Consider the following 27166-nt stretch of genomic DNA (forward strand, 5'->3'; position numbering starts at 1 on the left):
AGGATCTACAACACTATAAGATATCAGTATGGACTCACCAGCAGCATGAACTCTGGATTTCTCAATGTTGACATTGATGAGCCTCTGCATCACTGTGATCTTACTGTGCACAGAAATGAGCTCCAGCACTGGAGGACCAACAGAGAATGTGTCAGGAAAAGTTACATCCTGATCCGAACCTTTAACATTGTTAATTATAAAGCAAATATTGACAGATGTGGAGAGATGCACTGACTAGCTGAGTCTGCATCTCCTTTGGCTCGCAGCTCACTGATCTTCCTGTCCAGCTGCTCTTGTAGATCTAATGAAGTGAAAGTGATTAAGCAGAGAACAAATCATAAACACAGACATTTAATGCTAACAGATGGATTCCTGCTAAACAAAACTGCTAAAGAGGAAGAAGATATTTATAAGTGGCATGACGTAAAAGAGAGATTATGTAACTTTTAGGAACAGCGGCAACAAACAATTATGAGATACTGCTCTAAATGCTTTAAGGTCCCATATAGTAAAAAGTGAGATTTCCATTACTTTTTTTAATTACAATGCAGGTCAATGTGATATACAGTACATATATATATATATATATATATATATATATATATATATATATATTTTATTTTATTTTATTTATTTTTTTTATTTTATTTATTTATTATTTTCTCAAACAACTATACACAACTATATTATATATAGGTAGAAAGTGCCGCTACATTGCTGTTACAGTCATTCCCCTCTGCAATGATGGTGCAGAGACTCATAGAGCGCAATCAATCTGACCTATCAGAGCAGACTGGGTTTAGAGAGGGGGCTTAAAGAGACAGGCGCTTAAATGGACAGTTTCAGACAGGTATATTCTGACAGACAGTATGAGAAAAATTATGTGTTTTTACATTAAAGCATGTAAAAAATACAAGTATGAACCTGAAAATGAGCATAATATGGGACCTGTTTAGTGCTGCATTCATGTGGTGTCAGAATAATCGGAAAAATTAGTTCCCAAATGGGAAAATTCAGGTGAACACCCCCACAACACAGCTAAATTTTGGTGCCTGACTTGCCGCCTTGACGTCATATTACGCAAAAACATGGCAGAGAAAAACCAAGTACAGATTGTGGATGCAGTGCAGACTGTGGATGTATTACTGATGTAAGTCAAGTTGAATCCAACCTAATTTGTTATGATTGATTGTCCATCCATCGACCAATCCATTATTCACCTGCCACCAGTGTAAACCTTTTCCCTGCCTTGACAACAATAAAACCTTGGAATGGCACTGGATCCTGTGTTTAAATGTGCACACCACATCAGATGTTCAGTGAACCAACACCATCATCATCCAAACCAAGAGTTTTTTTCAAATATGTTAAGCTATTGTTAGTAGCAGAAATGCGGAAGAGTCATAAAGTCAGAAAACTGAGACCGTAGTGTGCATTATACAACACAATTGAAGTTTGCTAACTCTAGCCACATAAGCTACAAGACCAAGTAAGGCTATGGCAGCAAAAAACCCTGACTGTATTAAATTTCACAATGGTGCGCTTGCATTATAATAGACATTTGATTTGTTAAAGGAAAAATGGGTTCTTGTCTCAAAAGCCTCACTTCAGATTTATCAACTGAATTACGGACAAACAATTTTCATACCTTAACATGCAAATAAACAAATATTTCAGTCAATTGGGCAGCAATTTACCCAAAATGATCTTGTCAGGCTGAAGATTAGTTTCTCCTCTTCTTAATTGTGCCTGTTCCATATCCCAGATCTGATTTTGCAGTGAGATGATCTGAAGAACTGAACACACAAAAAACAAGTCTGGTCAGAACCATTTACTACTGTGTATAGCTAATAAAAATGTTGTGTATAGCTGTATAGTGTATATATTTATAAAGTTTGTGTAAAGTTTATATATAAAGATTGTATATAGCTTTTATATAAAGTTTGTACAAATCAAAATAGATCAGCATCTTGGGACTTCACCACTGCTCACAACTGTTCTACAAATGTGTTGTAAATCTTACTCAGAGCCGAGTTTGGGTGGCTGCTTTCCACCTGCTGCATCTTTATGTTCAGTTCATTGATCTTCTCTTGCTGCTCTCTCTGCAGCACTGCGAGACAAGTTCACATGTGAAACATTGGAATTCAAAGACATTAGCTAACAACGCCATCCTCACAGAAGCTTCGAACAGAATATGCATTTGAAGATGCCGTTCAAGCCGAGTTCAAATAATTCAAGTTAAAAATGATGTTAGAGTTTATTTCATCAAAAGTAACAGGAGAGTATGGTGCTAAATTGTAAAAGCTTAGCAATAAAACAACACTCACCTCTGATTTTAGAGGTTTCAGTAGAATTAGCAGCATGTTTGATCTTCTTCTGTAATGTATTCACCTCCCTGGTCAGTGCAATGATTTTCAGGACTAGAAAAAACAGTATTAGAAACTCATTGCCATATAATAAATGTAAAGTGACATGTGCAGCAACACATTAACAAAATATGATGGTTTAACTCCAAGTCAGGTAAACTTACTCAGAAATGTATCACTATCAAATGTCTCTAGAAGCTGCTTCATTTTGTTGAGGAGCTGGGTTTGATAGGCTGTCCAGGAATTAAATACACAGTTTAACATTGGTTTATGTCGTTCCATGTGTCACACCTGAACATGTGTCATGTATGACGAGTATGAGTTACAATCAAACACTTACAGCCAGTAATGACTGAGGCTGTTGCGCTGCATGTGGCAAGCTGCAGGTTCAGCTGTCTGACTTCCCTCCTCAACCCAAAGGCTTCATTATCTGTCAGAAAGAGTGCAGGTAAAGTCAGAGCAACAGTCCTAACTAGTGATATACCTCAGGTTCTAAACATAAAAGTTGAATACTCACCTAGGTGGCTGTTGCGGAGCTTTGTCTGCTGAAGCTGAATGTTAAGCTGTGTCAGCTGTTCCTTCACATCTGACACAGCATGTTAAAACATGTTAAAGAGTATGTCACAATTTGTTTATAAAGTGTTATACTATGTCCTCCACATCAGCCTAAGCAATTGTGTGCATTCGAAATGGGAGACTTGACTTTTCGTATAAAGAACCACTCACCAGTACAAGTTTTGATGGTTATTGACTACGAGAGAACAAAATATATTGGATTGGTTGACATAAATACAAAAAGCAGACGTAAAAAACATTCTTGAATATTTTTATGAGATAAAAGTTTTAAAAACAGTTTTGGTACATACCGTTATATTTATATTCTTGGGATCAATTCCTTCTGGTAGGGTTATCTGAAGACAACACAGCAGAAGATAGAGAATTATAAGGATGGCCCAAATTGAGGCATAAATGTGTTTTTTTCTCACTTGAGTCACAGTTTTGGGGACTCACTGGGATCTGCGAAAAGATGTGGTCTGTCGCTGGATTTTTTATACCACCATTTGAATCATACGCATCCCGACCGACTGAGAAAACAGAGACAATTCAACATTAACAATTTAAGTTTAAAATGTTTGTTATTCACTGCTTACTGAGTACTACGGGTGGATTACTGTTCCTTACCTTACTTTGTATGTTTACAATCTATAATTGTGTCATCCTGATGTCTATAATGTAATTTTATTATTTTGGCCTATTCTGTACACATGATCTGTCCATCCTGAGAGAGGGACCCCTCCTCAGTTGCTCTTCCTGAGGTGTCTTCCATTATTTTAGGGGGAGTTTTAGTTTATTTCTAAGGACAGATGGTGTTGTATTCTGTACAGATTGTAAAGCACCTTGAGGCAAATTTGTGATATTGGGCTAAATAATTAAAAATCGACTTGACTTACCATGTCTGTTGTCAGAAGCTTGAAAGACACATAAGAGAAGGAAGGGGATCCAAACGAAGAGAGCACCCCCAGCCATTGCACTGTTTGTCTTAAAACTCTCCTCATCTACCTAATGCTTTTTATACACCTCTGAATGATCAATATCAGGGGGTGGAGGGGGCATCCCAAAAAAGAAGGCACAAACCAATGACCACCTTTTACAAAAACTTAAAGTACAAATAGTTGTCACACATTTCCAACTGTATATATTATACACAATAAAGCTAATTACAAAATGTATGAGAACATTAAAAAAAACAAGAATGTTAATAACACAACTTGGTTCACAGACTGATTTTCATGAATGTTCAATAAAGAAGAGGTTTCATTGGATACAGTATTGCAGAAGTGCAAACATTGAGGTAACGCTCAATAAAAGGTCAGAGTCCCAGTAGGCCAACATTTAGAAATCAGGTAGAAACCATGCCAGGCATTTTTCCAAGTATATTTATGTGTAGAAAATAATGCTTTGTTTGTGTGCCATGATACCATTCAGTCAATCTATGTCTCCATGTCAACCGAGTAAGTCCTGATACCAATATGTCCATAGGAAATAACCTAAATAAATTTAAGAATATGATTTAAAGGACAAATCCAGCGCAAAATGAACCTAGGGGTTAATAACACGTGTACCAAGTCGACCGTTCTCTGGGATTTGTTTTCATGCTAATCGAATGTGACCAGTTTTAACGCAAACTGCTAATTACCTTATAACGCTAGTCGTCAGGGCATGGCCAAAGTAAAAAGAAATAGCTATTTCTATACCACTAACAAGGCTCAAAATAGCACCACACTTCCACGGTAGCAGGTGGGTTGGCTACCCTCCGTGGCGCCGGTGCATGGAGCATGGAGCGGCCAAGGTCTTCCGAGATTTGCTTCAGCCGTAGACCTCCGCTGCTCTGCTAAGCTGGGCGCCATGTGCGCTGTGGCCAAGGAGGGAAGACACACCGTTCATCTGCATTCACTGCCATGACGCAGAGCTGGATTTAAATCAGCAAAATATCTCTTTAATGGTTAAAAGGGTTCAAGGATTTTTATAGTGGCATTCTGGGTGAATAATAATTAACCTTAAAATTGCGACTCGTGATCGTAAAAATGTGACTTTGATAAATGTTTACATGTTTGTTTTTGAATAATTTCAAACTCTCTAAAAAAGCAAGAAAGTGACACAGAAATGTAAATCTTTACAAAAGCCATATTTGCAAACTGTAAAAGACATGTGCCAACCATTATACTTAACAACTATTATAATACCTGTGACCTGAGCTTCGTCCCATGTTTACAGTATTTCATGTGCACCCGTTTCCCGTAAAGTGAATGTGTTGGTAATGATTAACTAAATGTTTTTTATTCTAATCTTTTTTGTAATAGGATGCCAGCAACCAGTTAATAATCCACTATCATGTGATAAATTATATGTTTAACAAGTTGTCCCTGTTGCTGATTTTGTTTTCTGGGTTATGACCACAAACCCTGACATTAACACAATCCTAACATTTTCAAACCTAAGATCAACCTAAATTCAACTTGACATGCAAGTATCTGGACTGTGGGAGAAAAGTGGAACTATACAGACATCACAATGCACAGTGATTCCAAGTCACAAATCATTCCACTACTCGCAGACATGTTGGATGAGGACATTTTGAATGCAGAAAATGGAAACTGAAAAAACATTTCTTGGATTAGAGCTTGAGCAGTCAATAAGGCCAATCTGTCCGAGATGTAAATTTACCATAACAAAAAGAACAATATGATTTAAAGTGCTCATATTATTCTCATTTTCCAGTTCATAATTGTATTTAAAGGTTGTACCAACATAAGTTTATATGCTTTCATTTTCAAAAAACACTATATTTTTGTTGTACTGCACATTGCTGCAGCTCCTCTTTTCACCCTGTGTGTTGAGCTCTCTGTTTTAGCTACAGAGTGAGGCATCACACTTCTGTTCCATTTTTGTTTGGAGTGGCACATGCGCAGTATTAAGGCAAGCACTACTTGCTAGTAAATTGCAGAGTATGAGGGCGTGCCACGCTAGCAGCTAGGCGAGCATTATAACGTGTGTTACAAAGTGACCAGCAAGTAAATGCTGGACTACAATAGAGCTGTTTGGAGCAGTTTGTGAACAGTGTTTTCTGTTGGAGATGGTAAGTCCCTTTGGGGTGGACTTTGGGCTTTTACACTTTGTAAACCTATAACATGCACAAAAAGATATATAACACAATAAAGGAAAGGGAAAAAGCCAAAAAGCATAATGAGCACTCTAAAGGTCCCATATTGTAAAACGTTTGATTTCAATGTCTTTTTTTGTTATAAAGCAGTTTGAGGTGCTATATAAATATTGTGAAAGTCAAATTATCAAAAATCAAGATGCTCAATCCACAGATAAATGCACAGGGCCACAGGTCAGATTTGAACCCAGGCCGCCAAGGACCTAGCCTACATGGGGAGCACACTCTACTGGGTGAGCTAGAAGTCTCCACTGCTTCATCTGGCCTTGATAGCCTTGTATCCATAGATATAGAATGTTCTATATCTATGCTTGTCTCTGTCACATTGCTCACAAGTTGTTTCAGCCAAGTTTGTTTTTTAGATTTGAACATATTATGTACAGTCACATAATTCTAATATTTTGTTCATCTGTTTATTTCCAGGACAGAGTGTAACTGATGACACTACCCTAAAATTCTTCCTGACGCAGGTCCCATATCTCTCCTGATAGTTGCTGTGCCTTCATTCCTACGCCTGCCACGCTTGGTGCTCAGCCTGGCTAATAGCCTGTTCTAAACATTTCCTTTATGCATACTGAAGTGGCAGAACTGTAAAAAAGTTAAGTAATATGTAAACGCTTGTGTATTTTTTCTTTATTTCTTTGCATTTGAGAGAGTTTGTCACAAAGATCACAACAAGTATTCAAACTGTGACTATATCTTTATAAGAAAAAAAGAATATCCCTAAATACAACTTTTGAAAATATAATGCAGTGGAATAATACTCATTAGGACTTCCGTTCCACTTAAAATTTTAAGTCACAAATCCTAAATTTCTCGAAAAAGAAAAAGCCCCTGCACATGCACATACATGTTTCCAGTTATTGATCAGACCTCTGCTTAGATTGGCACTGGGTGAGGCTATGCTGGGAAATATGAGGTCACCAGAGTAAAAAGATAAGGGTCCACCCAAGGAAAAGACTGACAAGAAAGTAATCTTTAACACAGCAAATATATATTATTATGCAGAAATTAGGGATGCACAATTCAGAAAATGTCACGCTTCGATTCGATATCGATTTTCAGGCTCAAGATTCGATTCAAAATCGATTTTCGATTCATAAACGATTCTCGATTTAAAAAATTATTCACATTACGTAAATGTAGTTACTTTTGCCATGTGATTGCAGTAAACATACAATTTAAAAATTAAAAAAATATGAATTGATTTTTGGAATTCTATGAATCGGTTTTGAATCGGTAGAGCTTGAATCGCGATTCGAATGTGAATCGATTTTTTTGCACACCCCTAGCAGAAATGTTGACCATAATGCAGAATATTGTATGCTAACAGGATATTAGGATATATTATAATAGCATTATAATAAATTTGCTTAGTTTGACTTGAAATTCCTTTGCTGAGAATGATTGACTAAATATGTTCTATTCAAGTCATTATTTGTGATGTGATGCCAGTTACTACAAGTTTAGCTGAGTAACTATTCATTTGTGTGGTGCTCCATTAGTTTTCAACTAGCAGGTGTTAGAAGAATGTATATGTTCAATAATGTGTTTCTATTTCTAACTTGTTTTATGTGGCTGTGGCATGTCAAAATGACAAAAAAAACAAATTTGAGGTGAAATGTTCACTTTTTCATAACAGCAATGAATTTGGTAAACTTGTACAGTTTGGGATGCCAAACATTTTCAGAAAGGGAGCCATCGCAATGCGTGCGTGTGTGCCCTTTGTCCAGGGGCGGATTCGCCATCTGGCAAATCCGCAAAGGGGCCGGACCATTGTTTTTAATGTGGACCGGTCCGTTTTTTTTTTTAAATATACAAATACATTGTCTTTACAGGCCAACAGCGCATAGGACGGGTTTTTATCACTTGCACGATTTCACTATGGTTATAATAATAATAATAATAATAATAATAATAATAATAATAAATATTAAGCATTTGGCCAGTCGGCAACGGCCGGCCTGGTCCAGAGATGGGCCGACCGACCCAATCAGAGGTTACTCAAATTGGGAGGTTCAGTCAAAATCAAGCACGTCACCTGCATCCGTTTGCAGGTGAAACCGCTGCTGAAGCCGCTGCTGAAGCCGCTGCTGACCCGCGGCCGTCTGACGGCGTCGCTATTAAATTGACACAGTTTCATTACCGGTTAAAAACGTTTCGTTGTCGCGTTAAATAGTAGTCTAATTCGTTCGTACAGTTGGTTTTAACGCCTGATGCGAAGTAGGCCTAAAGGAGTACACATGACAACCCTGAACAAGCAGCGTCATTCTGCTCCGTCTTTCTGCTGTGCCCCATTCACGTAGTGTCACGTTTTACACTATGTAGGTTAAACTCTGCAATTAATCCGCGGTTCACATGTATGCATGAACTGTGGTGATCCATTACACTGTAGGCTATATTCAACGTCACTGATAATTTTTGATCAATAGAATGTAGAAAACATTACACTTCACAATGTTTTGTATCCATAACATGATTGTGTTATTGTACAATTTAGCAGTAAAAGCAGTAGCTTCTGTAAGTCAATCCTACATTTTTCAACTTGGGAGCAAAACGTGCTCCTTGGGGAAAAAGTGACCATAAACCCCTGTTCATGCTGTGTGTTGTCATATCCGGCCCATGCCCCAGATGTGGAAGCCCCCTTACTGGACTACTGAATATAATAATATTCCATTATATTTTGTATTTTGAATTGTTACCTGCCACCAGAATTTTGTGATTTCCTTGTCATAAATATAGACATTTTTACTGTAAATTGGTGCCTAAAAATGTATCAGAATGCAGGAATTGAAGTCTTTTACCCTCAAAATTTCCTGGGGGACGACCCCCAGATTCCACCTGCTTTGTGTTCCCCCAAAGGACAATTCTGAGCAAGGAAAAACCCTGAAGTATAATTACAGATAGCCATATAAACATATTTAAATTGCAGAGTTAGAGAGTTAAAACAGATGAAAAGATGGAGAACCAGATGGACAATATGTAGTGTCAACAGAGAGAAACACGGACAATCGAACAGACAGACAGTGACAACATAGAACAACATACTGTAGAGAATGACAGTAACAGCATACAAACAGCTTAAATAGGCAGTATGTGTACATTTGTTATAAATGTGTGCTCTTTAAAAAGTAGTAAGCATTGTTTGCCAGTCACTTACATTAACTGTTTAAAAATCTGTTACATGAGGTACTGCTTATATTATTTCACCATTTGTACACAAATGTAATTAGTGAATGCACGTGTCCGTGGGTGGGGCTGCATGGGCGTGGTAATGTGGGCTGGTGTGGCTACAGTGCCAGGGCTGAATTTTTGACCCAGTCCTTTTGGTTCCTCAACGGTTTTTGGTACGATTTTTGCCTGCTTTCTTCAGGACTCTTTTTGTTGTATCCCTTTTTATTTATTAAATCCTCAAGCTCACCACTGCCCTGTTGTCTCTGCATTTTTGGGTCCGCCAGTTCCCTAAACTTAACCCTAAACATTTTGCATCATATCTCCTGAACCAAACATGGTAACACAGAATAGGTGATGTCTACCCCCATGTTTTGATGGTCCAGGATTACAATGATACCAAATACAACATCATAAACTGTTCAGGTAAAAAGTTAATCGTGCATTTAGTGATACTGAAGAAGGAAATTGCAGTATTTGAGAACCTAGGCTAGACTTTAGATTATAATGTCTGTTGCATGCATTCAACAGTTTTAAACAAGTAATCATTTTGTTCATTAACCCTGATGATACAGTGACTATAAAGAATAGAACAGTATAGCGAAAGAGCACAATTAAGTCCCGCCAACAACGGAGGGAAAAACAATTCATCACTCTTCATTGACTTTGTAATGTGTAAAGGTTGCAATTCAGTCAATTCCGTCTGCTAGCAAATAACAGAACAATGTGTAAAAGATGCTATGTGGTGGGATGCACTGCAAACAGGGTGAACACCCATAACTAGCAAGAGAGTGAATGAAAAGAGGGAGCCGCGTTAGCGAGAACATAGTCTGGAACAACATTTTCAGGATAATTGCCTCACCCTCTCCTTCCGCTCTCTCTGTGTGTTACCGTTCTCAAACTCCATTCCCTCCTGGAAACAACAACAAACTTCAAGCTAGCAAGCTACATGCTGAAATTCAAGTTTTGAAGAAGATTTAGAACGTGCAACAAGGCAGGCCTGCTTGGTTCTTTCAGGGACTGATTGTAAAGAGTTATAAAGAATATGTGTACTGCATCACTGTCTCCTTTACACTGACACAGAGCTGTGCAATGTTTGCCTTGGCTATGCCCCTGGCATCCTTTGTTGCAACCACAACGTAACATCACTCAAGGATAGACTGGCTTGCCTGTGGAAGAGTTGTCCAAAATGGTCTCCAATTGCTTGGGTTTATCCAACCTTAGTCTATTTGATTCCACCTCAAGTGCTGTCCCCCAACAGTGTCCTTCTTGGTATACTGCTCTTTTAAGGTGCTGCGACCGTGCATTCTTAGGTGGGGGTGATTTGCTCCATTCCTCTTCCGTTCTTTGTGAACAACTTAAGACGAGCGTGATTATTGCTGAGTTGGCTGCTGGTGCAATCGTGGAAGTGAATGGAAATGGCCTCCTCTGGAAGGCTTTTTGGAGCCTTTGGCAGAGCCATGAAGGCCTTGGTTGCCATGTCATTGGCATTTCAGTTGTCCCTGTCACCTATGGTTGCAAATTCAGATACTGTGTCACAGCCAGTGAAGGCCTGGCACACAGGAAGGGCCTTGGATTTGTCCGATTGGGCAGGTATGTATCTTGCCTGTCCCAAATGCCACCCATAGCTCCTCAATGTGCAGCTCTGACACATGGGTAATAGCTGAGACCAGAACAACTGTGTCCACAGTGTGCAGGGTCATGCTTTGTCATGCTTCTCAACAACGCAACAAAACATAAAAGAGCTGAGGTAGCATGGGGAGAGAGCAGGAGTCAGTTGAAAAAGTATCGGGAGACGTAGCTCACGTATGTGATGACGACAGGACGTAGTTTTTACATATTCTTTAGTGTGCTTGCATAACCTTAGTGTGAAATGAAAACTAACCAGATCAAATGTGTACAATGTAACAAAAACAGGAACCTTGGTCTGGACTTTCAGGTGTGAAAAGGCCCTAAAAAATTAACAGTAGGGTGCAGATTCTAGATGTTATTTTATAACATCTTAGTTCTGAAGATCTGAAACCAAGCGCCGATAATTTTTAATTTGTCAATATACAATCTGATTGGCAATCAGCACAAGCCTAAAACAAATGTGTTTTTTGAAGTAAATCATTGTGTTTGACACTTTCTTTTTAAGCGTAGTTGTTAAGGTCATATTAAATACTGTTCTATTACTTTCAGTCACTGTATCATCACGGTTTATGAACAAAAGAATTACGTGTTCAAAACTCTACACAACATGCATGCAACATACATGATAATCTAAAGTCTAGCCTAGGTTCTCAGATACTGTGATTTCCTTCTTTAATGTCACTAAATGCACTATTAACTATTTACCTGAACAGTTTATGATGTTGTATTTGGTATCATTGTAATCCTTGACCATCAAAACATAGGCATCACCTATCCTGTGTTACCATGTTTGGTTCAGGAGATATGATGCAAAACACATTTGGTTATGGCAGAAAGTAAAATGGCCGCCATGGCTCCCTTTCTGAAAATGTTTGGCACCCCAAACTGTACAAGTATACCAAATTCCATGCTTTTATGAAAATGTGAACATGCTTTTCACATATCATCCGGACTATTACAAAAAGCACAAGGATATACAAAGTATGCCTACATTACGGTTCTGTTACACTTGAAAGGCTTGATTCAAATTATTTAGGAGGAAGAAACCTTTTCCAACCAGTGGTCCCACTTTTAATCTAAACTATTGATACCAACCAAGACAATAATTCATACACTAACTTAACACATAGTGGGAAAAATAACATGGGACAAAATTAGTTAGACATACTATATAGGACAGAAAAAACTGTGATTACATTACAGATCACAGCAGCAAAGAGAGTGCACTTTCCTTAACATCACACCACCTGATTATTTATCAGATTCATATCAGCTATAATTTAGCTGCTCTACTACCGTTTCTAATGATTCGGGCATTTTAGCAGAGTCTATGGGAGGCATGGCTCTATTAAGAGGAAGGACTATAGCGCCATCATGTGTGAAATGTTGTAAGTTAAACCAGAGACCACCTCCGACACTTCGATAGCTCACTGTCTGATGTTTGGCCTATCATGATGTAAACTGTTGTAAACTACGCAAAAACGGCCTATAACTCTGTTTTTCAGTCACTTTACGAAACAGCTTGTTAAATTTAGCAGATTTCAAGCGAAGGGGGAAGTTAGCTTAAGTGAATCCTCAGTTTTGGTCGACTGTGGTCCACTCTCTGCTTGATCTTGCGTCTTCTCGCGATACTACGCTAGATATCGTGCCTTGATTACTGTTTTTACTGTCACATTGCTCACACATTGTTTGTAGCTTGAGGCATTACTCAGTAGAATGACAGTAGTAATAAACGGCAGCACAAACTAGTCGTGACGTCTGTAGCGATACGTTTCCTTGTCGGTTTCATCGGAAGAATTATTGTTGGGACTTGACAAACCAAATCCAGCGCTTTTTGTGGAATAAGGTAGGTTATTGTTTCTTTATGAAAATTAGCGAACGTTTAAAGTTAATTTTACAATAGGCCTACTGTGTTAAATAACAGAGTCCCGCCACTGATGAGCATTAATTACAAATTAATCAAATCGTCTAGCTAAACGAGTGGTCAGTTTCTCCTAGAGGTTGTTAAGCTTTGACTGAATCTTTCTCGCAGTAAAAGGTTTTTTTTGTTAACTTATCTAAACCAGAAGAAGTTCGTCACAACATCAAATCAGTTGTTCAAACGAGAGAAGAAAAAACGCAATGTTAAAAATAAATAGGCTGAGTTTATCAATCATAAGAACGATGTCGAGTAAAGTTTAAAAGGGCTGGAGTAAAAAGAGCTCGTTACATAAAAATGTTTCTCTCTCATTATATCACTGAACAGATGTTTCTGATAGTACCAATACGTCAGAAACTGAACAGATGTTTCTGATAGTATCAAATAAATAAAAAATACGTCGCCGTAGTCAATAATAATTCAACTTTTATTATGTTGTTACATTTTTGCTATGGCATTTTATAGTGCATCTACCTTTTACAATTGATTTGGGGCCAAGTTTGAAATTCATAATCAAACTTATCACTGATCATGGTCACTGATATCACTTTTATCAAGTGTCAAACTGCACTTTCTTAATACTGAATCACAGTGACTGGGCAAAATGCAATTGGAAAAACATGGCTCCTCTAGATTATAAGTGAACTATGGACAGTGGGGTTTCCCTATTGACCTCTGTTCATATTTAACTGACAGACCTCTACTAATTGTATGTACATTTGGTTAACATGGTGTATTTGAGCTTACTACTTATCGTTTGTGGTGTTGTTTCCTTCCCCAGAAGGAAATGTCCCTGTCAGGCTGGGTGTGTGTAGTAACAGGTGCCTCCAGAGGCATTGGCAAGGGAATAGCTCTCCAGCTGTCTGAGGCAGGAGCCACGGTCTACATCACAGGGCGCCAGGAGAACACTCTGAAACAAACCGCTGCACAGGTGAAATTTTGAGCTTGACTCTCTTGTAAGGGATATATCAGACAGCTGTCAGGTAGAGAGGCAAAGGCAATATATCCATTAACCTATCTTGACCCATCTTGCTCAGCTCACAAAAATGCAAATTCCTCTCTCCAGTCCTTGTCCGGTGGATGGCCTAGAAAAATGTTGCAGCTGAAATGTTGGTGGTTTTCTGCTCTGCATTTTTGAAGTAGTAGTGTTTCGGTGAGGTTTTGTCTCTATGGTTCACAGCTGACGTGTTTGTACTTAACACAGGTTAAGGAGAGGGGTGGAAACTGTGTGCCCGTTATCTGTGATTCTACAAAAGGCGAAGACATTGAAGAACTGTTTGAACAGATCAAACGTGAACAAAACGGCAGGTTGGATATCCTGGTCAACAATGCCTATGCTGGAGTACAGGTAGATATACCGCACTGACATGAAACACTACTTGATGTGTCGCTCACTTTACACTTTACGAATTACTTGTGGAACACAACAACACTGTGTGACATTTTTACCTGAACTCTACACATGATTGTTATTCCAGGCTATCTTCGAGAATACGGGGAACAAGTTCTGGGAAATGGATCCGACCATTTGGGATTCCATTAACAACACAGGCCTCAGGTATGCTTTTGTGCTTAGTCATGTCTCATACGTCAACTGAGTCATCTAATCGTGTCTAGTGACAGTTTTCCAGACATCAGCTGTTACTCAATTTGTTTTTGTCTTTTTAGTTTAGAGTTCAGAATGTTTTGTTTTTTTTGTCATTAGTAGCTCTTTCAGAAATACATAACATAGTGTGGTAAAAAAATTATTTAACTGATTTCCATTTTTATCTTTGTGGCAGGGGCCACTATTTCTTCTCGGTTTATGCATCCCGGATGATGGTGGCTCAAGGACGGGGTTTGATAGTCACCATTTCATCTATGGGTGGGCTGCGGTATCTTTTCAATGTACCATATGGTGTTGGTAAAGCCGCAGTAAGTTCTCTTCTCATTAAGTCTTATATTTATGTACATGTGCTTTGTAATTAGGTCACTTTAATAAAAACCTGTTTTGTGGATTGTTTCCAGTGTGACAGGCTGGCAGCAGACATGGCCGTTGAGCTGAAAAGTAGAGGAGTGGCTTCTGTCAGTCTGTGGCCGGGAGCGGTACAAACAGAGTTGGTTTCTCAGTTAATAATGGAGAAAGAAACCCCACAGGGTGTGGATTCCAAGGTAGAATCTTCTCTTAACAATAAATCCTTATCCCTGGTAGTTACTTCAATGTTGTTAAATGTCTGGATTTTCTTTTGCTCAGTTTAAAGCTGTATTTGCCAATGGAGAAACCACAGAAGTGAGCGGGATGTGCATTGTCAATCTGGCAAAAGGTAGGATTATATTGTATGACATGGTAATCACCTCACAGTCAGATTAGCCATGTTTGCATTCATGTATGTTTATGCGCATTGTGATGCATCACATTAGAAAAGCTTAATGAAAAAGGCAAAATTTCATTAAAACTTCCTCAATTGAGCAAAAATGTTTTACGCTCCATTAAGGTGGTCTTTGCCTTTGTAAAAATGTTGATGTGCTAAATGGGATATAGAAACGCCTTTGCCGAATAAGTTCTGACGTAGTGAACGTTAAACTCACAGGACTGGTCAGCTGTTTCCGCTGTTGGCGTCCTCCATGATATTCCCATTACGTGTCTTCGTCTCGGGACAGCATGAAACATGGCCAATACTCGCTGATATGAAGAAAAAAAGACAATCAAAGCTTGCCCAATTGAACTAAATTCCTGAAGACCACCCCATTTTTCTCTTGTAGATGGCCAAGGCACTCCCTAAAAACTTGGTATTTCACCAGGGGGTGTTGCCCGACATTCTGCGTAACACAGTGTTGTGTGCCTGATGCACATTCTCGTCTGCTCGCATTAGGTCATCTCGTCAAGTTTTGGTTTTGTTTTATTGCTGAGAATAATTTACTGCTTCAACTATTTTTGAGAGTCTTATTTGCAAACTAAACCTAATTTGCTTTGTCTTTGTCATTTTAAAGATAAAAATCTGATGTCTCTGACTGGGAAAGTACTCATGACTTGTGACCTGGCAAGGCGCTATGGGATACGAGATGTTGATGGTAAGTTTGTATCAGCAAGTTGGTTTTTTTTATAGCTTTGAAAAAAACTATGTAAAGTCACATCATTCTAATATTTTGTTTATCTGTTTATTTCCAGGACGGAGTGTAGCTGATTACACTTCCCTAAAATTCCTCCTGACGCAGGTCCCATATCTCTCCTGGCTGTCAGCTGTTGTCCCTTCATTCCTACGCCTGCCACGCTTTGTGCTCAGCCTGGCAAATAGCCGGTTCTAAACATTCTCTATATCCATACTGAAGTGGCAGTATCATAATGTGTTTTCAACTATATGGTCAAAATTCTAGCTAAACCTATAGTTACCATGTCAGTGATCAAATCCATTACTAATGACTAACGGCTGACAAGAAGCCAAACAATTTAGACCGATGATATTTTTTGAAGGATTGAAGTATTATTGAAAATACATATGCTATATATACATTTATATTATATATACATCTATTCCTACTTGAGTGCTTAATGAAAGCAGTTATATGAAGTTTGAGGTAAACAAAGTAAACTTGAAGGATGCTTAAGCCTATTTTAGGAATTTAACACTAATGTCAGCTGTGGGGGAAGCCACAACGTGTGAAATGGGATTTTGTTATTATTTGCTACATGTTATGTTTTTTTCTTAAGCAGTATACAAAAGCATAACTATCCAAACATGACACATTTAGAAACATAGAAATGCTCGTGTATTTTTTCACTTATTTCAGGATTTGTTTTATTCCTTAAAAATGTATATACACATAACAATACTATACACTACTACTACTACTACTACTACTACTACTACTACTACTACAGTACCAACTGGTTCAATAAAGAAATGTCAACTCCCTGCTGTTTACACTTCATTCCTTTTTGCATAATAACAAATTGATAGCATCTTGAAACTGATCAAAAAAGATTTCTTAAATAAAAAACGTTGAATTCCGTGTAGAAAGATTGATATGTACACCTCGTCTATATGATTCTATTATTTAGCATTAACAATTAATTATAAATGCTCCCTCTGACTCAGATATGTATCACTAAAATCCAGCTGCCCTGCTTTCAGTGACATGACATCATGTCTGACGCTGACAGGAATTCAACATATTGCTCAAGGACAGTATCACTGTCCAAAACTTGATTGTGTCATTCTATCTTGTTTATAAGGCAAAGTAAAATCTAACAGGTTGTAAGCTAGTTCTTGTTAGAACGTGGGTACATCCCTGTGTTTGATGTGTGTCTCTGTTGTTACTCTTGCAGCAATTTCTCTCTGTGTCCAAAACGAATTTCTCCTTAGGGAGACTAATAAAGAGACTTTGACTTTGACTTTGTACGTCTAAACCTGTTCCCGTCTAAAATTGGGAAATGATTCAGGGCCATAGCCATGGTTATACAGAGACACTGGGGCCAAGTCCCCCAGTACAATTTAAAATGGTTTTATTTATTTGGATTTTTCATATTTTATGTATTTATTTAAGTTGTATTCTTGAACTTGAAGGTTTAAATGCAGCTTCAAAGCCTCCGTACTTTTAGCAAAAAAAGAAACTAAAGAAAAGAAATACTGTCTTAGTTATTTGTTGCTAAGTAGTTACTGAGTTAAACTAGTATAATCTGCCTATAAAATACCATGACGGTGTTTTTTTGTTTTTTTCTTTTTTAATGTATAATAGGCCTATAACTTACAGAAATAGAGTGCTCTCAGTGGTGGCTATGGCCCTGGACTGATTAAGTTTTTTCATGGGTCTTGGGGAGGCTACAGAACCCCTGTAAGTAAATTATAAATTATTAAAATCCTTTATGTACAGCCCCATGTTAGGACAGTGGGAGTTTGATGAATTAAATGTTTCAATTTAACAAGATGATTCTCGATGAAAATCATATGAGATGTTGGGGGGGCCTGATTTAGAGGGGACTAGTGTGAGTGGTTGACGTGAAAATGTTTAGCCTACTGCCACGGATTTATTATACAGGCGCTTCCTCCCTCCAATCCATGGCCTGCTCTCCCAGACTGGCACACCCACCCCGCCGTCACTGTGGGAGAGTCAGTTGGGCCTTCTGGGCTTCCTGGTCCTCAGCTCCGCCTCGCCTCGATCTGGCCGGACGGCGAAAACACTTCTCAGTTAAAGAACAAAAGCAACAACGGATGGACCGAGGAGGACGAAGTAACGGCGACTCAAATTCATACCTGAATCTCGCGGATTGAGGTATCTGTATGTCCTATACGGCAGGATTTAGTCGACGACTGAACTCCTGAGAAAGACGACAAACTTGGTCGCCTTGCATCTTTGTATCCCGACCGTAATCCGTCGAGGTGCTACATAAACAAGACAAGGGTCAAATCGACAGACGGACGGTATTGTTTCCCTGGTCCCCCTCGAAACTTCGGCCATAAAAAAGCGGAGTGGCAGGGGGAGAACTCAGGGTTTCTTTTGTTGTATTTACGCTCAAACGGACCTCGGGGATAACGGGTTATTTTGGCTTTTTCGGTAAGTTTATTTTTGTGTTTCACTGAAGCGTGTCTTACGGCGAAGTGCGCCTGTGCAGTGTGAAGCGTTTTAGTTAGTACGCCATAAAGGGGGACACACGGGCTGATATTGTGATTGCCAACGAGAGCAACTTTTTTAGCTTTTTGTTTCACTTAAACAAAGATACAACGTATCAAACTCTTACAGTGCCTACAAGTAAGACATTGAATACAGGGGAGGACGCACGATCTAACCCCCCGTGGGTTTCAATGTGTCACGAATGACTAATACAGTGCTTTCATAATTGTTTGCTGTTTTTTAGTACACTTCAACATTTCTTACGTGACTCAAACGACCTTAATCGTCGGCCATGCGCAATGTTTTCTCTGCTGTCCCCAACACCTCCTAAATGAGGAGTACATTAACTTGTAAGACACTGTCCAATAAGTAGTTACAAACGCCTTAATATAATTAGGTAATGACTGCAGTGGGACAAAAACGTTAAAAGTGTTTCCGAATTCCTTGTATTTAGCCTTCTGACATTTCCATTGTGATGTGTTGAAGTGTTGGCTTAACACCTGTTGCTTAAGAACAAAAGTACATTTATATTCATTTAGTTTTTCAAACCAGTTTCATAAGAAAAATGAATTTAGTGTGTAATATTGTTTAAGCGCGTAGAGTGCCTAGACTTGGACTTGAGTGTGACTACTGATTTTCTCCTTCCACAGGTTTCTGTTGTGGTATCTGCCTTTGTGAAGAGGCTACACTCATCTTTTGGGACAGAGAACTTGGGAGTGGAACAAAGCCTGACTGGGAAGGGGTGAGAAAGTAGGCTGTGATGGATTTCTCATAGATCCCCATTCCTCACGCACCCACCCTTTGCGACCAATCCCCCCACTCACACAAAACAAAAGTCAGTCACCACACTTTGGGGGGAGGGGAAACCAGTCTGGACATAGTATACGACTAGTTTCACTGGGAGTTCAGAATAAGCAGCGCAAAGTAGGGGGAAGGGGGAAACAGCTGTCAGATAATACACTTTTAGAATGGACGAGAACTGAAAGTTCTTAAAACATCAGTCTCTTTTGGCTGTACTCTTCAGAAGTTTTCCTTCTCCTTGCAGTGATCTTATCTGTGAAGTGAACAGTTTGACAGTTGAGACAAGTTAAAAAAAACAAACAACTAAACCAGTTTTTATTTCTTTTCTAGGTGAAAGAGCCTATTTTCATAACCCAGATGGCAACCTACAGTGATCATAATGGCAGAAATGGACTATTTACAGGCATAAAGGGGCCTTTTGGAAAAGTAACAAAGACAGAATGTGAAGGAAAACGTGAAGCTAAACGCTCCTCCAAGGATTTGCGCCACTCTGCCAGCTCAGCTGACAGCAATGCGAGTGGTGTGGCTAGTTTCACCACTAACCACAACTCTGTTGTGTGCCTGCCTCTAGTATCAGAGGGACTGAAATTGGTGTGGACACAGTCGGATCAAACCCGTGAACTTGACACAATCCCAGAGCTGGTCCAAGCCTTTAACTTATTTCCATACCCATCATCCAGTGAGGTTAGCACCCTGGCCCGGGTATGTGCCTTGCCACTGGACAAAGTTAAGGTGTGGTTTATGGTGCAGAGAATTAAATATGGTATCAGCTGGTCATCAGAGGAAATAGAGGAGACACGGCAAAAGCTGGCAGTGCCGGAGCTTTGTGATGAATATACTGAAACAAACGAGGAAGCCAAAATAAAGAGCAAGAGTAGCAGTTGTGAGGAATTGGTAATTGAAGATAAGGATAGCAATGAAGTAGAGGGTGCTCTCTCTAGCGCCCAGAAGAAGAAACCAAAGTGTGAGTCACCAGATTCCTATAAACCAGCCAAACCCACTGCCCCGTGTTTCAGCTCCACCCTCCCACCTCCTCAGGATTCATACTTCTACCGCCCACCAGCGGACACGCCAGCGAGTACAGCAGCGGATGTCTCCCTTGATCTTTCCGAGTCATCTTCACAACAGCATCGTCATGGGCGCTACAAAAAATCTAAAGCTCAGCTTGCTGCCCTGCGAAAGAGCTTTCTGAGAGAGAACTGGCCCGCAGAGGCAGAGCTTAGACGTTTGCAGGATGAAACAGGGCTGAGCCGTAACGACATTCGTAAATGGTTCAGTGACAGCCGGTACCAGCTTAGGGTTGGCCGAGGAAGCCTTGCTGCAGCCCAGAACTACTCTCAACCCACTGGAGGAAAACATGACCAACAAATTCAACCCCTCCCACTTATTACACAAAAAACTAGTCTAAATGGGGTGAAGGGCCAGGAGGGAGCCCGTAGCAATGGTATTAGAAATTCACATTTCTTTCAGACCTTTTTGTCAAACAGCCTGGAAGCATTTGGCGAAAGGGTCCTTGAGGCAGAAGGGTTTGATGTTATAGAGGAGCTTTCTGGTGATGGCGACAGTTTGAAAGATGAGGAACATGGTGAAGAGCAACCCCTACAACTGACAAAGACCTGCAAGATTGAGGCAGATGATCCGCAGGAACCATCAGGTATATTAAAATCCTCTCCGTACTCTTCCCCCTCTGGCAGTCCACCACTGACTGCGTCACCTAATAAACCGCTTTTTAACAGCATCAGCACATCAAAGAAGTCAGCTCACTCAGCCAAAGCCAGTCCGTCAGAAACGCCCTGGCGCGTCTCAAAGACTCCCTCATCCACATCAACATCCCCTGCCCTCACTCCAGCTGGGCGACCAAGAAAGACCAAGGAGCAGTTGGATGTGTTAAAGCAGAACTTTTTACGCTGCCAGTGGCCCAAGAGTGAAGATTACACTGAACTTGTAAAGCTTACAGGTTTACCCCGGGCAGATGTTATTCAGTGGTTTGGGGATACACGGTATGCCGTTAAAAACGGCCAGCTGCGCTGGGTGAAGGGGGTCCGCGACCAATTCTTGGCAGAACTTGCAGCCCAGCAAAGTAGCAGCGGTTTAACTAACGGAAGTGGTTCTGGGACATCTTCTCGGGCTGGGGGTAGCCGCAAACGAAAATCTCAAGCAAATGCAACAAGTGCAGATTCCCCTGATATCCAGCCACTGGTGACATATTACCTTTCAACAGGCCCGCTACACGAAAAAGACCTTGACTATCTATGCAAGAAATCAAGAATGAGCTACCAGCAAGTGCGAGATTGGTTTGCAGTTCAGGGTGTTGGGGGGACTGAAGAAAAAGCTGTTGTTGCTGATTAGGACACTGGAAACAGACGTAGGAACATTTCTAAAAGTTGGCACAGCGATCCACATCCTTTGCACCAACGAGCGTAGTTGTTACATTGGTTTAAATTGCTTTACTTCGACAGGTTTGTAACACCCGGTCTTTCCGGTGCAAGCCCAAAGTGAGGTTTGTGTTTTTATATATGATACATTATCGGCTTATCGTAATATATTTTGGACTTGAATAATAATTGTGTTGCTGCAAATAGGACAGTAACCTGTACACTGGTTTGCTATATTTTTTTGAGCTTATTATTTTTGTTTAGATATCACTACATAATTTTTAGCATGCTATTGTAGCAGTATAATTTAAACTGGTTGTGCTTCTGGTACCTGTCTAAAGCAGATAACTGCTCTGGAAAAATGTTGATGAATATGTTGACTAATCATCACTGTGTGTAATCATTCCTATTCAGCCAATAATTCCTTTGTCGAGAAAAGCACACTGGACATGTACACTTTAAATTGACAACTTGCACTTTGGTTTTAGAGCCTGCTGCCATACTCGTTAAATCCAATTATTTCACAAAATATTAGTTCCTAACTAAACCGTGTCATTCTTGATCCCTTAACACTGAAACCTATTATCCTGACCTTTGAAAACCGCATGGTACATCCAATTCTACTTATGTCTACAGCATATTTCTGAGACACATTCCCCGATTCTCCTGTAGACGCTCTGCTGTAATACTTGATTTACTATATATATATACTTTGTCATTTGTCACATTTCTACCAGAAAAGGAGAACAATACTAAGAAAGCAATCACATCAACATCATACAGTCAGAATTGCCCAATTCAATTCTGATTTGCACTCATTAATTCAGTCAGTATTTTGTCTTAATAGCTGTAGGGTGCAACTTAATGGTTTATAATCTAGACAAACCAGATACAATAACGGACGGGGGTCCACTTACTGTATAAGTAGCAAAGGGTTTGAATCCAAAGAAAAAATAACCTTTCTGTTAACTCAGATTATTAATTATAGCACAAACTTTATACATTCAGGTTATCAGTTCAGAAAAACTCCACTCTGAAGTACTTTTTACTAGACTTACAAGGGGTGAAGTGGGCTTTAAGTAGAGTTTAGTTCATTAGAAATGTCTAGATAAAGCATTGTCTATCACTGTTGTTTTGGCATTCTATTAGGAATCAAAAGTTAATGCAAGTGTCATGCTGTGGGGAAATGTCCACAATGATTCGTGTCTTCCTTTGCAGAGGTTTTCCATGTATTTTTTCCTGTTCAAATAATTTCTCATTTGCACAATTGTGTCACTGGAAATCAGTAAAGGATTTGCCTTTCTAACCATGTGTGCAAGCAATGTTTTTTGTGTGTGCTGTAATAACTTAAACTGAATCTAACAAATTTATTTTTTCATCAGTGTATATTCTCTGTCGTGAGCAAAAAAAACAATATGTAGAAATGGTTGTATTATAAGTTGACGCTACAAAAAAAAAAAGGCAATGTGGCTAGTTAATTCACCAACAGAGGAACCACATGGTAACACCAGTATAACATCCATGTAAACTTAACAATTATAAAATACCTATACTCAACAATGTACAAGACATTCAGTCATTGGTGCCAACTGTTACTGGGCAAAAACAAATCTCCAACAAAGACATAACAGTCCTGATAAACACACATGTGGCTAAGGACTCCAATAAACATGTCCCCACCATTTCATTAACGCCTGGGTGACTGTATTGATAATCCACTCATAAACTGGAACTGGAAGACATTAGGAGTCTGACGCTGAGATCTGAGGAAGACAGAAATGGAATGACTCACAATTAATGAGAACACCTTCCGATGAAGAAAATGCAGAAATGTGATACGTTTCCTCACAAGTTAACTGTAAATCATTTCTTACCTTGTAGGAGTGCTAAAGGACGTGGGTGTTCCTTTTTTTTTTTTTTTTAAACAGAGGTGAAATGATTTTGATTAAAGATAGAATGCAATTAATTTCTGAGTTGATTAAGCACAATGTATCCAGTTTTAGTCCCAGCAGCTATGGTAGAGCTACAAAAGTGTGTTTGCAACGACACTTACTGTGTACATGCTCATGAAGAGAACTATGGCTCGAAATAGAGGTAGCGGATCCAGGAGTCTTGACAAAAACAGAAACAGTTCCAAATTGTACAAAGTTGATGGTTGAATATTGAAGTAGTGCTAATTGAGGACCTGGTCTATGAATGTGTAATTATTATTATTGAGCAAGAACATTTTGGAACTTGTAGTCTGACAAAGGCAATCTTAACTAAAGGTCCACTTACTAGCCTCCTCTAGAGGAGGATGGAGTTTGCATGGAGATGGCATCTCTTAACAGCAGAACAAACTCCATCAGCTGAGCAAGACAGTGAGATGAAACCTCCTGGAAAGCTTAGTAAAAGCTATTTAGTTGACCTTGAATTAAGATGTTTGTATTGCCAAACTGTTACTACATCTACCAGGGTCTTTAAAAAGTTGCACAATAATCTAAGAAGTATCTTTTTTTTCAGTATTTTTGTTTTCAACATCATAACATACTTACTGTGATGGAGGGTAGATGTGGACCTCTGTCTCTGGCCCACGTCTGAGACTCTGCTGAGCCTAAGTAACTGAGACCCAGACAGGTTTGAGCATTAAATATATTTTGCAGTCATTATATTAAGTGTAGATATGTGATGGTGTTGCTCATACAGAATGAAATCCACCAGAGCATGACAATGTTATACATACCTCACAGTTCTTGAACGAGGGGTAACTGGTAAAAGAAAACATGCACACACTCCTCATTAACTTGGCTCAAAATATTTGAAATGGACTACCGACACCAAAAACATTAACTGTAACAACTTAACACAGAGTTTACCTGGAGAGGTGACAGCCACAGGTAGCGACATCCTTTGAGTGCTATATATGAGACAAAAAGTTATTACTACATCATTTTAAAAACTTTAGTATTGGAAAGTTTGTTATTAAACCAAACAGTCCTGAAATATAAATTGGTTTTACCCATCTATATGAAACTGTCCTGGAGAAACCTGTGGCAAACAGAAAGTGTGCAGGCTAAATTAGATATTGAACTTATTACCTGAACATTGGCATATTTGGCAACATGAACTTTTCCTTTATTAGACTTCTGGAACACTTACCCTCCGCTGAGAAAGTGGCTTTTTCAAATCAGCGGTCTCTCTTTTCAGATTTGAAAGCTGCTTTTTTAAGTCGTCATTTTCCCTTTTCAGCTCGGAGAGTTGCCTTCTGGTGACACGTGGAAGGAATAGCGTTGCAATCGGGTGGGGTTATTTACACAGTCACAGAGGAACAATAACAAATACTAAAAGTACCTGTAACCCTGCTCAGTGACTTCCTTCAGATGCCTTTCCAGTTCAACCGACTTATGCTTGAAGTGGGCCGTGACTCTCTCCATCTGTGTCCGCTGAAAAAGGGCAATCTGAGGAGCATGAAGACCTCACAATCAAATATTCCTTCAGTGAAAATACTACATGATGTAAATCAACTTTGGCTTTTGGATTACAGCTCAGTGCCTCTTATATGACAATGACAATTTGTAATGCTTTTAATCTCATATCTAATATAATATCTGATGCAATCTGTTGTTGAAGGACTCACTGGCGGGTTAATTGACTGGCTGCTCTGACATTTATCATCCCTGAATAGCAATTAAAAATGACAGCAGTGAGGAAGCTTGGGTGGCCGCTGCACAGAGGAGACAAACCTGTGAAGTGTGCTCCAGCCGTGACTGGATGAGCTTCACAGGGTCCTTGAAAAACACCTTTTCCTGTGGCTTCATCTGAGATAAAAATAAAAAATAAAAAAAATGTGTGCAAATATAATGAGTTGGCTATGTAAAATAAGTTAATTCTCTGTTGGTGGCATTGGACAGGAACCTGCAGTGAAGAATGGCAAACTCACCAACCTCATCTGTGATGGGTAGATAACTGCAGCTGGCCCCACATACACTGCACTGCTCTGTGGTAAAAGACATGATCACAAGAAGCATAACTAGCCTGAAACTGTCTCATTTGAGCCCTGATATTAAATAATTATAGTTGTGGAAGCAAACTGACTTGACATATAATTGTCTTACGAGATTTAATGCATGCTTCACAGCAAATGTGGCCACAGCTGGACACAGCAAACTTCGACCCTCTCCTTGTGAAGCACTGATTACAGTGGAACCAGTCCATTTTTAGTCCTGTGGGTTGTTTCCTCCTCTGCAAACACGAGGTTACAATACACAAATGTGATTATGTAAAATGAAATATTACTCTACATCACCATTATTATATCACCAAGTATGTGGACACCCCTGGTCACATACTTTTGAGTACTTTTAGTATTGGGTTGTTTTTCCTGGTGTGGACTTTCCCATTTCAACATAATATCCCCCTGAACAACATTAATGCTAAAAATGCCCATAGTTTTGAAATGACATGTTCAAAAGGTGTCAGCTGCAAAGATTAATCGATCAATTAGTTTTCAACTATTAAATTAATCGCCAACTTTTTTGATAATCTATTAATCGGCTTGAGTTTTCTTTATCTGGTTCTAGCTTCTTAAATGTGAATATTTTCTAGTTTCTTCACTCCTCTTTGACAGTGTGTGTGTGTATACACACACACACACACACACACACACACACTCTTTGAGTTGTGGCCAAAACAAGACATTTGAGGACGTCATCTTGGGCTTTGGAAAACACTGACATTTTTTACCATCTTTTGGCATTTTATAGACCAAACAACTAATCGATTAATGGACAGATTGATCGACAATTAAAATAATTGTTCATTGTAGTAGTTAGTTCCACACACATACAAGCATAGTCTACATGGCCATGTAGGGTACTAGTACAGTAACGTTCCTTGTATGTTAAGTGTTAATATTAAGCGTTTTTTAGGGCTTGACAACACTGGATTATTTTTTTGCCAACAAATTACACAATGTAAATTTATCACGCTCAACCATTTTAGCATGAGATAATTCTGCCACAACACACACACTCCTAAGTAAAGATAAGTTATCTTCTATCATCTACAATGCTAACCGTTCTTTATACATCTATGATGCTACACAGGTTAACATACTATTGGCTACCGAAGTGTTTGCTAGCTGACGTTAGCTAGCTTAATTGTAGAAAAGTAATAACTGTTTGGCTGGCTACTGACAGAGGGAAAGAAACTGACTCAAAACTTTCATTACACTGGCTAGAAGATATCTGCTCTCATTTATTTTGCTAACATTACCTGTCGCCCTGCTCAAAAGTAGTTGAAGTTGTAGCCTAACAAAAGTTATTTCTCAACCGGCTCAGCAGTGCAGTCCCGCCTCTGCGGAAGTACAAATAGCGGATATCGTTAGTTGTTGGGATTGGATGAGTAAATTTATAGAGCCAGCTTTTAACATCAGTGACCTAATAATATGCCAGAGTGTAATTTCGACTCAGGAAACCCAGTTATTCAATATCAGTGTACCTCGAAATGTAGCTATGCAATTGAGGGAAGGGATAATTCATTCATCACCCACCATTTCACACTTCAAAATGGGATTTAAAAGATTGTCAGCACAGAAAGTTATTTTTCTGATTTG

The 27166-nt window shown here is 39.2% G+C and overlaps 4 protein-coding genes across 11 annotated transcripts in view; 2 read left to right on the top strand and 2 right to left on the bottom strand.

Moving 5' to 3' along the window:
* Positions 1 to 3935, bottom strand: part of acin1a (apoptotic chromatin condensation inducer 1a) — a 51944-nt gene extending 48009 nt beyond the window's left edge. Inside the window, exons 1-12 of the mRNA XM_036005184.1 lie at positions 3818 to 3935; positions 3378 to 3451; positions 3233 to 3277; positions 3093 to 3117; positions 2884 to 2952; positions 2707 to 2796; positions 2531 to 2599; positions 2328 to 2420; positions 2024 to 2110; positions 1698 to 1796; positions 236 to 301; positions 39 to 128 (exon numbers count right to left, since the gene is read on the bottom strand). Of these exons, the coding sequence (XP_035861077.1) occupies positions 39 to 128; positions 236 to 301; positions 1698 to 1796; positions 2024 to 2110; positions 2328 to 2420; positions 2531 to 2599; positions 2707 to 2796; positions 2884 to 2952; positions 3093 to 3117; positions 3233 to 3277; positions 3378 to 3451; positions 3818 to 3893 (883 nt within the window). The 5' untranslated portion in view covers positions 3894 to 3935. The remainder of the gene's footprint in view (positions 1 to 38; positions 129 to 235; positions 302 to 1697; positions 1797 to 2023; positions 2111 to 2327; positions 2421 to 2530; positions 2600 to 2706; positions 2797 to 2883; positions 2953 to 3092; positions 3118 to 3232; positions 3278 to 3377; positions 3452 to 3817) is intronic.
* Positions 3936 to 12481: 8546 nt separating this feature from the next.
* Positions 12482 to 16498, top strand: dhrs1 (dehydrogenase/reductase (SDR family) member 1). The gene is made up of 9 exons (XM_036005617.1): positions 12482 to 12736; positions 13591 to 13739; positions 14013 to 14156; positions 14287 to 14366; positions 14590 to 14722; positions 14816 to 14959; positions 15042 to 15111; positions 15779 to 15859; positions 15957 to 16498. Exons 2-9 carry the CDS (start codon positions 13596 to 13598, stop codon positions 16091 to 16093), a joined length of 933 nt encoding a protein of 310 aa, XP_035861510.1. The 5' UTR covers positions 12482 to 12736; positions 13591 to 13595; the 3' UTR covers positions 16094 to 16498.
* A 1354-nt stretch (positions 16499 to 17852) lies between these two features.
* Positions 17853 to 22879, top strand: homeza (homeobox and leucine zipper encoding a). 6 transcript variants are annotated; one of them, XM_036005612.1, is made up of 3 exons: positions 17853 to 18340; positions 19048 to 19232; positions 19529 to 22879. In XM_036005612.1, exon 3 carries the CDS (start codon positions 19556 to 19558, stop codon positions 21545 to 21547), a length of 1992 nt encoding a protein of 663 aa, XP_035861505.1. In that variant the 5' UTR covers positions 17853 to 18340; positions 19048 to 19232; positions 19529 to 19555; the 3' UTR covers positions 21548 to 22879. The 6 variants fall into 6 exon arrangements, with proteins under 6 accessions (XP_035861505.1, XP_031166436.2, XP_035861504.1 ...); XM_031310576.2 differs by having other exon boundaries at positions 19048 to 19147; XM_036005611.1 differs by having other exon boundaries at positions 19048 to 19139.
* Positions 22421 to 26960, bottom strand: LOC116057973 (RING finger protein 212B). Of its 3 annotated transcripts, none has more exons than XM_031310579.2 (13): positions 26827 to 26960; positions 25668 to 25794; positions 25497 to 25549; positions 25296 to 25370; positions 24904 to 25010; positions 24712 to 24817; positions 24572 to 24600; positions 24429 to 24469; positions 24296 to 24320; positions 24108 to 24174; positions 23627 to 23684; positions 23448 to 23478; positions 22421 to 23336 (listed from the first exon to the last, which is right to left on the bottom strand). In XM_031310579.2, the coding sequence occupies exons 2-13, from the start codon at positions 25765 to 25767 to the stop codon at positions 23261 to 23263; spliced, it is 768 nt and encodes a 255-aa protein (XP_031166439.1). In that variant the 5' UTR covers positions 25768 to 25794; positions 26827 to 26960; the 3' UTR covers positions 22421 to 23260. The 3 variants fall into 3 exon arrangements, with proteins under 3 accessions (XP_031166439.1, XP_035861512.1, XP_035861511.1); XM_036005619.1 differs by having other exon boundaries at positions 24712 to 24814; positions 26774 to 26960; XM_036005618.1 differs by having other exon boundaries at positions 26774 to 26960.
* Positions 26961 to 27166: the final 206 nt, after the last annotated feature.

This window comes from Sander lucioperca, chromosome 9 (genome assembly GCF_008315115.2).
Source record: "Sander lucioperca isolate FBNREF2018 chromosome 9, SLUC_FBN_1.2, whole genome shotgun sequence".
NCBI lineage: Eukaryota > Metazoa > Chordata > Actinopteri > Perciformes > Percidae > Sander > Sander lucioperca.